This window comes from Centruroides sculpturatus, unplaced genomic scaffold, assembly GCF_000671375.1.
Source record: "Centruroides sculpturatus isolate CEXI.00-Female unplaced genomic scaffold, Cexi_2.0 scaffold90, whole genome shotgun sequence".
NCBI lineage: Eukaryota > Metazoa > Arthropoda > Arachnida > Scorpiones > Buthidae > Centruroides > Centruroides sculpturatus.
Genome location: NW_019384353.1, coordinates 475,700 through 491,201, shown reverse-complemented (window position 1 = coordinate 491,201; position 15,502 = coordinate 475,700). Strand labels below are relative to the sequence as shown.

The 15,502-nt window shown below is 31.7% G+C and overlaps 2 protein-coding genes across 2 annotated transcripts in view; one reads left to right on the top strand and one right to left on the bottom strand.

The window, feature by feature from the left end:
- Positions 1-7,315, bottom strand: part of LOC111638974 (CD109 antigen-like) — a gene marked incomplete at its 5' end in the record, with an annotated part of 38,379 nt that extends 31,064 nt beyond the window's left edge. Inside the window, 10 exons of the mRNA XM_023384752.1 lie at positions 844-875; positions 1,231-1,267; positions 1,346-1,463; positions 3,821-3,926; positions 4,803-4,919; positions 5,699-5,747; positions 5,825-5,965; positions 6,770-6,919; positions 6,992-7,180; positions 7,256-7,315. Coding sequence (XP_023240520.1) covers positions 844-875; positions 1,231-1,267; positions 1,346-1,463; positions 3,821-3,926; positions 4,803-4,919; positions 5,699-5,747; positions 5,825-5,965; positions 6,770-6,919; positions 6,992-7,180; positions 7,256-7,315 — 999 coding nt within the window. The remainder of the gene's footprint in view (positions 1-843; positions 876-1,230; positions 1,268-1,345; positions 1,464-3,820; positions 3,927-4,802; positions 4,920-5,698; positions 5,748-5,824; positions 5,966-6,769; positions 6,920-6,991; positions 7,181-7,255) is intronic.
- A 2,210-nt stretch (positions 7,316-9,525) lies between these two features.
- LOC111638963 lies at positions 9,526-10,392 on the top strand. Its single transcript, XM_023384744.1, has one exon. The coding sequence runs from the start codon at positions 9,526-9,528 to the stop codon at positions 10,390-10,392; it is 867 nt and encodes a 288-aa protein (XP_023240512.1).
- The last annotated feature ends 5,110 nt before the right edge of the window (positions 10,393-15,502 follow it).

Genomic DNA, 15,502 nt, shown 5'->3' with positions numbered 1-15,502 from the left:
GCCCCCTTCTGGCGCGATGAATAGATCTATGATAGAGGCAGGGTATTGAACGGTGACCAAAGGCAAAATTGGGGCTGATAAGAGGAAACATTGCATTTAATGGTTTCCAGATGATGAGAACAATGTACAGTAAGGGCACAAAGTGTGAGATTCATAGAAAAGTTTTCCTAAGAATATTTCCAATCCTTTTCTCACACAAGAGAAAATGGGTTAGGGGCGTTGGGTATAACTTTATGGAACAAAGGGGGCGGTGGATCGAAAAAGTTTGAGAATCACTGGTCTAGACCATAGTTTCACCTGAAGTCTGCTAACATAAATCCATTAGAGGGATCAGAGAATGAAAGAAAACGAAGGATGTCTTTTTTATAAGTGGAGAAGCTCTAGAAGTAACCAATAATGATGAAACCAGAAAAGAAAAATCAAGTGTTAGTAGGGAGAATAAATGAAGAGACCATAGCAAGAAATATTAATTTTTAAATTTTCAAAAACCACATTTTCATACTGGTATGTAACCTTAAAATTCATGAAAACTTCAGTCCAATATTGGGCAATAATTAATTAGTCACTGATACCTAATTCTAGGCCAATTTTCATTCAACATGCTTATCCCACAATGATCTTTGTTCAAAAACTGTTTTTAGTTTTTCCTTTCTCCAAAATACAATAATTTTTTTTTAATTTTTAAAATTANTTATTTATCTTGATCATCTATATTTACATGAGATATATATATATATATAAGAGAAAATAAAGATAAGGAACTTATCAATTGATGTAGGGTACAATACATGAGAAAATAGGTATGAGTTAAAAGTACTGACAATTTCAACTTAATGACTGTATTATATAGAAATTTCTATATACTGTGTCTGGAACCTATAGACAGTTTCAAGTTAATGAAGTTTGACTTAACAAGGTTTTACTATTAAACATTTTACAAAGAAAAAACAAATTCTTATTCATTTATCTATTTAATCATGAAAATAATTTATTATATTACTCACCCAATATTAATATCTTGCCAAAGCCATGAACTATCATAAAGTCTCTGAACACGATTAAAACGTTTAAGACGAAATTTTTCCAAATCTAAAACATTCTGAGTTGGACCTAAAATAATTCAAAATATTTACTTCACGAAAATTAACACAATTTTTATAATTTATGCTTTGAAACATCAATAACAAGCATAGATTTGCATGCAGATGCAGCAATGTTTTCAAATAATTATTTCAACTGTCATGTAAAATGGACGTAAACCAGATATCTAATAAAAAATAAAATAAAGTATTAATTTTATTCATTTCAGAGTTAATATATAAAAACAATTAAAATTCATTCTTACTTCAACAGTTTTAGAAAGTACTCCAAATCCATGAACACTGTTCATTCCAAAAGCACTAATAATCCAGTGAGTTGATATTGAAGGAACGGGAATTGTAAATATGTAATGACCTAAGGGACTAGAAAAGTTTTTTTTATTATTGTTGATTTTACATTCTTAAAATTTCTATCAACCACACAAAGTTGGTTTTTGTCTATAACAATTCATATATTGAACAAAATGTATTTAGATATCACAATTAAATAGATAGCAGGGGTGAATTCCCTGGGCTTGCTTAGAATGCCCAGAGTCAGTCCTTGACACTGGGCCCCCAGTGTCAAAGGTTCACAAAAATTGAATTATCATCAAAAATTTTTAATACTTTTTCATTATAATATATTTCATGTGTAAATATAATAGGCTTTATACTAGTCCATACTTTTTTATTCACACCAAATAACGTTTCTGCCTATTGTTTAGTGCTAGAGATAGGTCTATTATTCTTATTAAAACTTTCAGCATGCTCAAAAATTTTTGTCAGGATTTGCCCGATAGATGGTATAATCTTATAATGGAATGTTTGGTTCTGTGATTTCTGTGTGATTTTTGAACACAAAATAGATTTATTACAGTATAATATTCTGAAACTCCTTAGAGCTTAAAAACAACTTTTGTAGGTTATTAGTCAGAGACATTTTAAATATTAAATAGATCTGATACTCACTTTTGTCTTTAAGAAACTATCTGTACATTTTGACATGCTTGTTTATTTCATCTTGTAAATGTTTTATTCTTTTTTTTTGTTTATACTTTGTGAGTTCAGAAATTTATTAAATGAATGTATAAGATCATAACATAAAGTATATATCTTTAAATTTCACAAAATAAATCAAAGAATAACTGCTGTAATATTGTTGTCTTATTTATAATTTTAATACAAAATTGACTGCTAATAACTAATTATATCAAAAATAAACAAAGATCACTAAGAATGAATGAAAAATCTTGTTTAATAATGAATTATACAATACATAACTTTTTAACAATTCTTTAATGATGAGTTATGAACAGTAGTTCAAGAAAGAAATATGTCAACTTTCAAAATAGTTTTATAAATAATATATTTCATTGCTTGTTGAGAGCCGAAAAAATAACGTATTCAAATGAAAGTAAAAATATAACTGAAAAGCTGCTTAACGTCTGCCTATTATTTCACAATCATATCACTTGCACTTTTACAGCTATGCAGAAGTGCTAGTGCTATACTTTGAAATACAGGGATCCTTCATATAGTTTAGATTTGTTACTATAAGACTTCCATATCTTCAGGTTTCTTAAAAAGTATTTGAAGTATTATATCAGACAATGAAGTGAAGCAAATTCCTATTCCTATCCCGACAGTTGGAATTATTCTTTGTAGCCATTTTCCATTATCTTGTTGAAAGATGAAAGCGAACATATACTATTCTAGTGTACAGGTCTCACTTTCATTTAGACATTCTCAATAATATGTTAGTAATAAAAAAGTTTTTGTCAAATGATAACAAATTTTTATTCTGTCTTATGAATGAAATGAAGTAATTATTATGTAAAAGAAATTTAATGAAAGATCTTACTTGTTAGAAGAAATGATTTGGTACAATGATCTTAGATAAACATATCCAAGTTTTACTTATCTAAAATTCATTATTCTATGTAAAATATTTTTAAAAAATTCAAATATGGATCAAAAAGTGATAAATGCTTGATCTGACATCTCCTACTGATATAACCACTTCATTACTGATGCATGCAAATAATGACATCAGAGAAACTTGGTAACTGTACCATTCATTAAGTTTTATGCATGCAGCCCATAGCCAACAGTACATAATACAGTAAAACCATGTTAAGTCAAAGTTTAAGGGGTAAAAAAAATCCTGACTTCAAGTTAAAGAGTTTTGAGTTAATATCCAATTTTTCCAAATTTTTTTGTGCCCATGAATTTTCTGTTATCAAGCAAATCCCAAGAATCTTTTCACAGAACAATTACAAAATTCTATATAGTTTATTATGTTTTTGAGTATGTTGTCAAGGTATCCCCTTTTTCCCCATTCAGATTGCCATTAATATACTTTATCAGTAAAAGGATGTTGATAGGAGATTGTAATGGTGTGGTATTGTGTTCAGCATGGAGACATACGGCTTATTTATCTTGATCATCTATATTTACATGAGATATATATATATATAAGAGAAAATAAAGATAAGGAACTTATCAATTGATGTAGGGTACAATACATGAGAAAATAGGTATGAGTTAAAAGTACTGACAATTTCAACTTAATGACTGTATTATATAGAAATTTCTATATACTGTGTCTGGAACCTATAGACAGTTTCAAGTTAATGAAGTTTGACTTAACAAGGTTTTACTATTAAACATTTTACAAAGAAAAAACAAATTCTTATTCATTTATCTATTTAATCATGAAAATAATTTATTATATTACTCACCCAATATTAATATCTTGCCAAAGCCATGAACTATCATAAAGTCTCTGAACACGATTAAAACGTTTAAGACGAAATTTTTCCAAATCTAAAACATTCTGAGTTGGACCTAAAATAATTCAAAATATTTACTTCACGAAAATTAACACAATTTTTATAATTTATGCTTTGAAACATCAATAACAAGCATAGATTTGCATGCAGATGCAGCAATGTTTTCAAATAATTAAATGCCAGAAATGAATATTATTATTTAATACATATAGCAATAATACTTATGTTGTTATTTAAATTTGATTCATTAATTTTTTGAAGCAATACATTCAATTAATTTATATACAAAATAAGCAATTTACATAACTTTTCAAATTTGTACAAATAGCAATTTTTAAAAATTTTCAAATGAAATAGTTTGAAATAAATTTATTATGATTATTGCTGATTGTATAATAAAAATTTTGCAGCATTTCATCCACTTATTAAATAAATAAATAAATAAATAACCAAAAAGTGCAAAAAGAATATAATACTCTACATTGGCATGACTGTTGTAAAATAAAAATGGTTTTTCGCATACCTTATTTATATTTTAAGGATTAAATAGCAACAAATATTGGATTATATGCAAGCTTCCAAAATGTTAACACACTGATAAGACCGTTTTATGTACTTACGTCTGCAAAAGACTGATTATGAAGACCTCAAATGGAAGGCGTGTTGAAGAGAATTGGACATTTCAAAAATATTATAATCTATATTTACAATATTTTTATATATACTAAAAATAGTATTTTGAATAAATTTTCTGTAATATATTACACTTAAATATTGTTTAAAAAGTGATTTTATTAATTAAAAAACAAATTATTATTTATATATTATTTCAATTTTAATAATTTAAAAGTATTATTATGAATAATAAAAATCATATTATATTTTAAAAATTAAATCAAGAAAAAATTTTTAATAAAGATCATCAACTTACATCCACTTTCATCTGATTCATCATCACAATCCTTCATTCCATCACATAGTTTTTGTAGTGGATAACATGAAATTCCATCCATACAAGTAGCATATCCCTGAGATTGATCACAATATTCTAATGATAAAACGAATATAATAAAACAATTTGATATAAAAAATGAAAAAAATAATTAATCAATAAGGACTAATAAAATAAACTTATTATAAAATGTAAAGTATTGCATTTTCATTCTATATATATACCATAAATCCTCACCTAATTGTTCATGGGTGATTAGGTGAGGCTTTATAGTCCTTCACAATGATGCCTCATCTACATACCTCCTATGTACTCACTCACGTATTTATTTGAAAATATATATGGCATCACTGCAAATCAATAATACCATACAAAAACAATCAAGATATAATAATAGATAAGCTAGCAACATATTTTGACTTCTAATCTCCTCAAATAATCTTTTTTTTTTTTTTTCTAACTGAATGGAGATACTACATCAAAGAAAAATCTGGTATTCATCAAGATGCAAATTTATACAACATAGAAATCAAATAACAGAGTAACCTTGACTCAAATTAACTAAAACTCAATTTAAATTTTAAGTTCTTATAAAATTATTAAATGTAATTCATTAAAACAATGATAAAAAAATATAAGTTGAAATAAATAACAACTACCAATAATAATAAAAATAAATGATAACTCCAAATTATTGATAAGTTAAAAAAATGCTTTTAAATAGAGTAAGGAACAATAAATTAATAAAAAAAATTAACATTAATTTAGGAAAATTGAATGTTCTATTGTTTGTTAATTTACTATCTTTCAAATTCCATTAAAAGCATTTTTTCTATTTCCATAATAATAACTAAAATTATTTTAAAATCAATTACCTGGACGCTTTGTAATATTTGCATCAGTAAAAATGATTAAACCTGCAAACTGAATACAGAGAATTTGTTTATTCATTTTTAAAAAAGTTTAGAAATGTGATCATGTAAATGCAATATAAACAATACCTCAAATGTTCTATTGGTATCAATGCCATAAGTTGAAGAAGGAAAATGAACAATCTTTCCAGGACTGCCAATGCTAGAATGCCACATATGTGAAAGAGTTCCATTCATTGCTTCATCAAAAGTATTCATTTTTCCTAATACCTAACCATAAAAATTTAGTTTAATTACTATAAATAAAGGTTGAAAAAAAATGTCTCTTAACTATTACTGAAATTAAATTTTGAATATGAAATAACAATTAACTGGCAATATTAAATGTAAAAAAATTACTGTTTACAATGAACAATAAATGATTTTGGTTTTATAATGAAACAAATAAAATATTGTTACTTATTTAAGTAAATGCCAAACTTATAAGACAAGTAATTTTTTTTTATATGGTAGCTGCTATTTCATTGTGAATGTGTCTCTTTAATCCGATTTTCAGTTCGGTAGACTATCATTTACAGCTTTCAGGTTAGGAACTTCTTTTATTGGTTTGTCAAATGCATTTCGGACTTATTTGTATTTTAAGTCCCTCTTCTGAAAATCGGATTAAAGAGACACATTCACAAGTGATTTTTTTTTATATGCTTAATACTATTGGCTAACTGAACTCAAATTTGTTTTAACAAACTCAATAATAGAATTTAAAATTATTGATTTTAAGTAGGTAGAGTGTTCATACTATCCAATTCAAATATTAATTTTAACAACTGTCATTTGGTAAAAATTGAACTTATGTATTTCTTTTTATGTATATTAGTCATATTATAGTATATAGTATAAAGACATTAGAATTTATAATAATTTTAAACCGTTTTATACTTGTTATGGTATATATTTTGTGAAAAACTCTTATCTGTTATCAGTGAAAATTTCCATTAGCTTTTACAATATATAAAACAGAATTCTGTTTTATAGATTAATACTATTGATACTTAGAAATGTTTCTATTTAAAATACCTGTGCATGAGTTAACTCATTTCCTGTATGCATGCTATATAAAACTCTGTCTACTGCTGATAATCCAACATAAGTTCCAGGTTTCCCTTTAATTATAACTTCAACGGTATTTAATGTCTTATCCTTTCTTTCATTTAATGTTACTGTAAACTATAAAAACATATTGTTTAATAATAGTAAATGATATTTTATTTTTTTATAGTATAAAGCTAATTTATTTACATTATTTCTTGATATTCCATCCACAGGAAATGTAAGACTATCACAGACAACTATACCTTCTCTTGCTATATCATAAACAACTATTGTTGCTGAAGGTGACATTTCTGCAGCAACAGTTATTGCAAAGGTCTTAATAGTTGAAATCATCTCTTCATAACCAGATAATAATATCATTCCTTTGGAAAGTATCTGTGATATAAATTTAGTTTAGTTTATAATTTTTTATAGTATATATATGATAATTTAAAAAATCAAAAAACTTACAACATAAAAAAATTTCTGTACATAATAATCAGCTCTTACGTGAAAAATTATATATTCTCCCACCTAAATAAAAAAATAATAATTAAACTATTTTTTTAATAAACAAGATATATCTTATTAGAATTTCATTTAGTGAACAAATATTTGTTATCTATTCTATCTAAATATCTATCATAACACTAAAAATAATTAACCGTAGGTTGTAAGAGAACATAATCAGGTCTTATAATCCACATCATTGATTCATGTTTGTGTATTTTCTTCAAATTTAAGCTAATACTTAAAAATATTTTTAAAGAAATAGTTCAAAGAAATTATGCCATCTTTTGAAGAAGTGAACATTACAAGAGATTGAATTTACTGTATATGATTATTTTTAAAAATTGTAATAAATTATATCAAGTTGTTATGTTAAACAACACAAATATTCAAGACTTTTTTATTTAAATTGATAAACTTCACATAAGATAACAAAAACTACACACTTTCTAACCAGCAAATGTGTTTAATAAACCAAGTAAATAAATACTTTTGACCTTTTGAAGGCCCTCCTCAGGTTATTACATTGAACAAAAATATATTGTTCAATGTAATAAAAAATAAATATATAAATGGTCAAGAGAATTCAAATAGATAACTTGAATTTTACAAAAAGTCATATAGTTCCATGATTGGCTCTTGTACAAATATTGTCAGAGCCTTAACATAGTTACCCTAACAAACAATGTTGATCTATATTATCCCCCAGGATTAAACAGAGTAAATTTAACAAATAATATTCATAGGGATCTTGAGAAGGCATGTGTATGCCTCTAACCTCATAAGCCAAAGAATCTCACACCAAGACTTCATGAGCTAAAGATGGTTCCTTGGTCCTTAAAATTAATTATCTTGCTATTTTAGTGGATTTATATATCTCCAGCTCTTCTGTATGTTTTATACAGAACATCTTTTGAATAAAGTTTACTCACTTATGTAATACTTTTAATTTGCATTCAAATGTTTGTTAATAAATCAGAAATATGAAAACATTACATTTTTTAAATTAATAGAAATAGTAATCAAATCAATTAAAAATTAAACTTAGTAGCAGTTTTAAGTTGTACAGATCACTTTTATTTAAGTTTGTATAACAAAGAATTAATCATATGATACTGTAATACTACATTTATTGATGAAAGTTAATCACAATAAGATTTAGTCTGATTAAGTTAACTTGGAATAATGAGAATAGGTGAAGACAGTGTTTGTACTGAATACAACTTGATTTAGAATAACATGACATCATTCTTCTAATTGTTAATTCCAGCAAAGGACTAATGATATGACTCATGTCACTAGTCCATTTAAAGAAGATTAATTCAGTTGAAGAAAGGGTGTTAAAATATTGATCAGCATTTGTAAGTCTGTTCTGTTTAGATGAAAAATGAACAGTCACAAACAAAACCTTTCTACTGTGGTGATACACCAGTTGTTTTTTTTTATATATATTTATATTTTTGTATTAAGCCTAGGATTAAGTTCTCTCGATCTTTTGTTTAACCCTTCCTCGTACTTCCTAACGGTCCTGTTTCCCTGCTGGTGGTGAAACATTTCTAAGAACTACACTGGAAAACAAGGGTGTGGAAGCAGGCCCCGAGGCAAGGAGAGAAAGGGGAGAGACACTTTCGAGCTAGCGTTGGGAGAGGACGGACAGGCGAGGAGATCCTGGTGGCCGTAACGAAGGAAAAAGGAGCGATAGGAGGACAAAGAGAGCGAGACATCGCAAGAAGGACGGAAGATCATCAGAGTGCATTTTCATCGATGTGAGTGGACTCTAAAGAAAGAGAAGAGACCCGGGTACCCCACCAGCAAACTTTCCCTTATTTCTCTTATTCTTAATATTAATATTTTTCCTTAATTCTACTGTCTCATTTAGTATATAGATTAGGTTAAGTTAGGATAAGATAGGTTAAGCACAGATTAAAATTGTCGCGAAGTATTGTTGCACTCTCTTTCCGATATCATTATATGTTACGCGAGTTATATGTATCGGAGTTGGGACCACTGAAATATTTGTATACTAGCACGAAGAACAATAAAACTATTGTTGTAGACGACTTTCTTTGTGTTGTCCATCCACGTGCTCTCCACAATGGCGTCCGCGACAGGATCCCAACAATAATAGAGGTGCACAGTCTTTAGTCTATGTACGTAGGTGATACATATTGTAATTTATAATCGGTTTAGTTAGGTTTCTTATTGTAATATTATCATATTGTATGCCAAGTATGGACAACCAAATCGGAAGTTCGGTGGTAACAGAGAATGTAAGTCAAAACCAACCATTAATTATTACAGGGTTCTTAGGTATGATTCCCATGTTTTCGGGAACTCAGAATGATAATATAAATATAAAACAATTCTTCAATACCATCGAAAATATTGCCTGTTTAGCAGGGTGGGGCAATAATGTTAAAGTTGCTGTGTTGCAAGCGAAATTGAAAGGTGAGCCCCTAACTACGTTTATGTGCCTCCTGGAACAATATCCCGGGTCATATGATGAAATAAAACGGGATTTAATTAAATGTTTTAGTAAAAAAGAGGACAGTGGCAAAATTATAGTTGACCAACTCTTAAACATAAGACAGAGGAATGGTGAATCTGTGACTGATTTTTCGGTTCGGACGAAGACGTTATTAGCCAGGGCAGTTAAAGGGAATAATAAGTTAAGCATGTTCCGTGATGATATAATTATGGAGCGTTTTATACAAGGCCTAAGAGGTAACATAAGGGGGAATGTCTTACGGAGAGCCCCAAAAACGTTAGAAGAAGCTTTCGACATAGCTGAACGCGAAGAGAATATAGAGAAGTATAGCGATAGTCGTTTTGAACACAAGGGAGTAAATATGGGAGTCAAGGAGGAAGTTAATGAGATGATAGGGAAGTGTGAAGGTATAGAAACTCAAAAGGAGAAGATAGATGAAAGGATGTCAGGGTTAGAGAAGAAACTCGATACACTAGTCGAGGCAGTTAGTATGCTTTTGAGTAAAGAGGATAAGGAGAGGAAGGTTACTGATAGGAAATGTTACACGTGTGGTAAGGAAGGCCATTTTGCGCGGAATTGCCCAGATCGTAGGGATAGACCGTTAAACTAAAAGAGGAGCGTCACACGGGCCAGCATGAGGCTCCTTGCATTAAAATAAGACTGGCTAATGAGGTATATTTGTCACCTAAGGGACTTCCTATCGTTGAAGGAACGGTAAATGGGATAAAATTTTGCTTCCTCATAGACACGGGCGCTGAAAAGTCAATAATGAATCTAGCGGCCATCGCTTGCATACCAGAAAGGAGCGTAGTTAGGGCAACTATCGAAGGTGAATTGTTGGGAATAAGGGGTATAACGGGCGAAGTGACGGAGTGTGAAAGAACCATACATGTGGACATTGATTATGATAACCAATCGAACAAAGTGACGGTCGCATGTATGAAACTGCCTAGACATGTAGATTATGATGGGGTGCTGGGAATGGATATTGTGCACAAGGTATACAAAATCATCGAGAAGGTCAGGATTGCTGTGCAAGATACTGTTACGAACCATGAAGGACTCATGAGTCCGTATGACGATTTTAGTAATGTTAAACAATTGGCAATTCAAGGGTTAGACGGTTTGTCGATTGAGGAAAAAGATCGCGTGTATAATATATTTAGGAAACATCCCAACTGTTTTGCTGAATCAATAGAAGAGTTGACGGGTATGATAGGTGAAACGCATAAACCCATTATTGATCAAACCAGACCGATAAGTACACGTCAGTATAGGATCCCCGAGTGTTACTTAAAGGGGTTAAAGTCGCTAATAAATGATTATTTAAAGGCAGGGATCATCGAGGAAAGTTCCTCCGCGTGGAACTCACCGATACACATCATTGAAAAGGAAGATGGCGACATTAGGATGACATTAGATCTCCGGCGGGTAAATGACCTAACAGAGTCCCAAGAATTCCCTGTAGCCCGCGTTGATGAAATCCTAACCAAATTTCATGGGTGCAAGTACTTTTCTGTAGTGGACTTAAAATCAGGGTATTTTCAAATAAATTTAGATCCATCTGTTAGACACGTGTACGCCTTTTCTACTCCGTGGGGGAAATTTCAGATGTGCCGACTTCCACAGGGTGCCAAAAATAGTGGCCGTTTTTTTCAGGCGATTATGTCAAAAATTTTAGCAAGATTTATAGGGATATGTTGTTATGTTTTTCAAGATGATATTGTTGTGTTTTCCAAAACCATAGATGATCATGTAACGGCACTTGACAAAGTCATAGGGATTCTGAATAGGAATAACCTAAAATTACACCCTACGAAAAGTTGGTTTGTTGTAAGTGAAGTAAAGTACCTGGGCCACATTATAAGCCAAGAGGGGATACGTCCCGACAGTAGTAATGTCAGCGCCATATTAAATATGAAACCCCCCATTAATGTGAAGGGAGTACGAAGTTTTTTAGGCATGGTGGGCTTCTTCAGAAGTTTCATACCCAGATTTTCAGGCATTGCCGCACCCTTGACGAACTTAACTAAGAAGGGGAGAAAATTCTCGTGGAACGAGGATTGCCAGAAAAGTTTTGATGAATTTAAATGCATATTGTCAAGTCCCCCTCTGTTAAGACATCCGAACTTTAATTCCCCCTTTGAATTGTACACCGATGCATCCGATGAATGCATGGGTGCCGTCCTAGGGCAAAAGGAGGACGAGATGTTTTACCCTGTAGGATATTTTAGCCGTAAGTTTAATGGGGCCGAAAAGAACTATGCCACAATTGAAAAAGAATGTCTTGCAATAATCTTGGCAGTGCGTCATTTTAAACCAATCGTGTTAGGTCATAAAATTAATTTGTATACTGACCACAAACCCCTCATATTTTTAAATAATATGAACAATCACAATAAAAGATTAATGCGATGGGCAACTGAAATAACGAATTATGATTTAAGGATCAATCATATAAAAGGAAAGAGTAATGAAGTAGCCGATATGCTATCACGACCTAATTTGGGCAATAAGAGATCAGAGAAGGACGTGAGTAGCAACATGATTGACAATAAGGAATTGTGGAAGCAAGTGGTAGAGTCACAAAAGAGGGATGAATTCTTAATAAGGTTGCGTAAAGATTGTAAAAAGACTAATGGTCAAGGGGTTATAAACGGAATACAGCCTGAATTCCAGATAGACGGTGAAATTGTTGTGAATGTGAAGCCAGGTAGGATGGGGCTTAGGAAGTGGGCCCGTGTGTGTGTGGGAAGGGATATGGTTGATCGTGTCATATGGTCCTTCCATAGCTCCAACCTATCTGGCCATTTCGGGGTCAAGAAAACATGTCAAATAATTGATAGGTATTATTATATAAAAAATTTAAAAAGTCATGTCAAACGTGTAATCAGGGGTTGCAAAACTTGCCAGCAGCATAACCTAAACAAAGGCCGGGCTCCATTTCAGGAAACTGAAACTGCTGATCTCCCTTTTCAGAAGGTAGCCACTGACATCATAGGCCCACTAAGAACGTCCCAGAAGGGGAATAAATACATATTAACTGTGGTCGATATTTACACCCGTTATGCTGAGGCAATCCCTATCCCAAATCAAACGTCTAAGGAAATTGCTGAAAAGTTTTTTGACAATATTATATGTCGTTATGGTTGCCCTAATGTCATTATATCTGACAGAGGGGCAAACTTCACTTCGGGTTTGTTCCAAAGGATATGTGATGATCTGGCGATAAAGCACAATGTTACGACCGCCTATCGCCCATCCTCAAACTCTGTATGTGAACGCTTTAACAAAACGATATGTGGAATCATCGCCCGGATATCAATGGGTGACAATTGTAATTGGGACAGTTTTATCCACCCGGCCACGTTCGCTTATAACAACTCAACTCATTCGGCCACGGAGGATTCCCCTGCCTTTCTCTTATACGGGGTTGATCCCCGTTTTCCGAATGCATTCCCAGAAGAAGATGAGGAGGACATCGGTCACCAAGAGAGGAGTCCTGATTTCGTCGATAAATTGAATGTGTTAAGGAAGACTGCATACGAATTGGGGAGAAAGCGGAACTTAAAAAACAGAATGAGAGAAAACAATGGAAAAAAGATTAGAGAATGGAAAGAAGGTCAAAAGGTGTGGTTGCTCCGGAAGGGTAAACGGAAGGGAACAGGGAAATTTTCCCCGAAATATGTAGGGCCATATACAATTGTTCGTTTACTAGGCCCTGTAACAGTAGAACTGAGTGGTAATCGTAGGGAAGAAAAACTGGTAGTACATATTGATCGCCTAAAGGCCTACTACGCCCCAGTGTATAAAGACAAGACGAAAAGAGCTCCGCAACGACGGGAAATCAGGGAAACACCCGTAGAGAAAGATGAGTTGGAAGAAGAAGATCCATATGAACACTTGAGGATGGAGATATCTAACAGAAGACAGAGAGCGGAAGAAGGCAACCACCGATCAAGTGAACCTGAAGTTAATAACGATACAGGGACTGGTCATGATGGTAGTTCTGTAAAAAAACAACACCCGTACAATCTCCGCGGGTGCAAACTTGACTACCGTAAGTTACATTACGGTGTTTGAGACTTGGGGGGGGGGTATGTGGTGATACACCAGTTGTTTTTTTTTATATATATTTATATTTTTGTATTAAGCCTAGGATTAAGTTCTCTCGATCTTTTGTTTAACCCTTCCTCGTACTTCCTAACGGTCCTGTTTCCCTGCTGGTGGTGAAACATTTCTAAGAACTACACTGGAAAACAAGGGTGTGGAAGCAGGCCCCGAGGCAAGGAGAGAAAGGGGAGAGACACTTTCGAGCTAGCGTTGGGAGAGGACGGACAGGCGAGGAGATCCTGGTGGCCGTAACGAAGGAAAAAGGAGCGATAGGAGGACAAAGAGAGCGAGACATCGCAAGAAGGACGGAAGATCATCAGAGTGCATTTTCATCGATGTGAGTGGACTCTAAAGAAAGAGAAGAGACCCGGGTACCCCACCAGCAAACTTTCCCTTATTTCTCTTATTCTTAATATTAATATTTTTCCTTAATTCTACTGTCTCATTTAGTATATAGATTAGGTTAAGTTAGGATAAGATAGGTTAAGCACAGATTATAATTGTCGCGAAGTATTGTTGCACTCTCTTTCCGATATCATTATATGTTACGCGAGTTATATGTATCGGAGTTGGGACCACTGAAATATTTGTATACTAGCACGAAGAACAATAAAACTATTGTTGTAGACGACTTTCTTTGTGTTGTCCATCCACGTGCTCTCCACACCAGCCTAAAATGCGTATTGTCAATTGGAATAATTAGTTTAAAGACTGTAAAGTAAATAAAAAAACAAAATGGATGTGAAAAAATCCAGTGTCTAGTGTCAACACTTCATTGTGTCTCAAAAAATATAACATAAAAAAACCAGTAAACCAATAAGGAGCCATAAATGTTGAAATCATTCCCTCCTTTGGGCATGGTTTCAACATATATATCATTCGCTGTGTTTTTAACAACTTTATTTAGCCTTTTCAATCATAGGTACTTATCCTAGTAGGCTTTATTTTCTGTCGTGAGTATTTTCTCAAAATTGTTCCGGTTTGAGAAGAAAATATTATGGTAAGCCTATCCACTGTTCCTTCTGAAACTGCAGTTTTATATTTGGTAGTTCCATATGTGATACTCTCTTTAGAAAAATCGAAATAAGCACTTGGAACTATTAGTATACGAAATAAAAACAAAAAATAATGTCAAATTAAAGCTACTGATTATTTTACGTAATTTATTGAAATTTTTGAATTTTATTGTATTTTTACCGTAATTTTTTTGTTTTTGTAAGGGTATTTTTATTTGGGATGTTGCAATTTGTTGTTTTGTGGGTATAATTATCAGCCATTTTGGCTTTACATTATATATACTACTGTATTTACTTTTCCAATATTGCAATTATCCTTTAATTCAAATTACAGCTATACTTAATATTGTATTGAAAGATGTTTATAATGGACATGTAGCCGATTAATACATGCTCAAGAATGATATAACCTCTCCCCATTACTCACACACACATATATACACGTATATAAAGCAAAAACGGTTTAAAAAAGCATTCACTTTTAAGTCACAGAATATGATCAATGTGCGTAACATGTTAATATCTTGTGTACGACATGCACATATTTTAATAGTTTGTGTTTCATACAGATACTTTGATTTTCTATGCAGC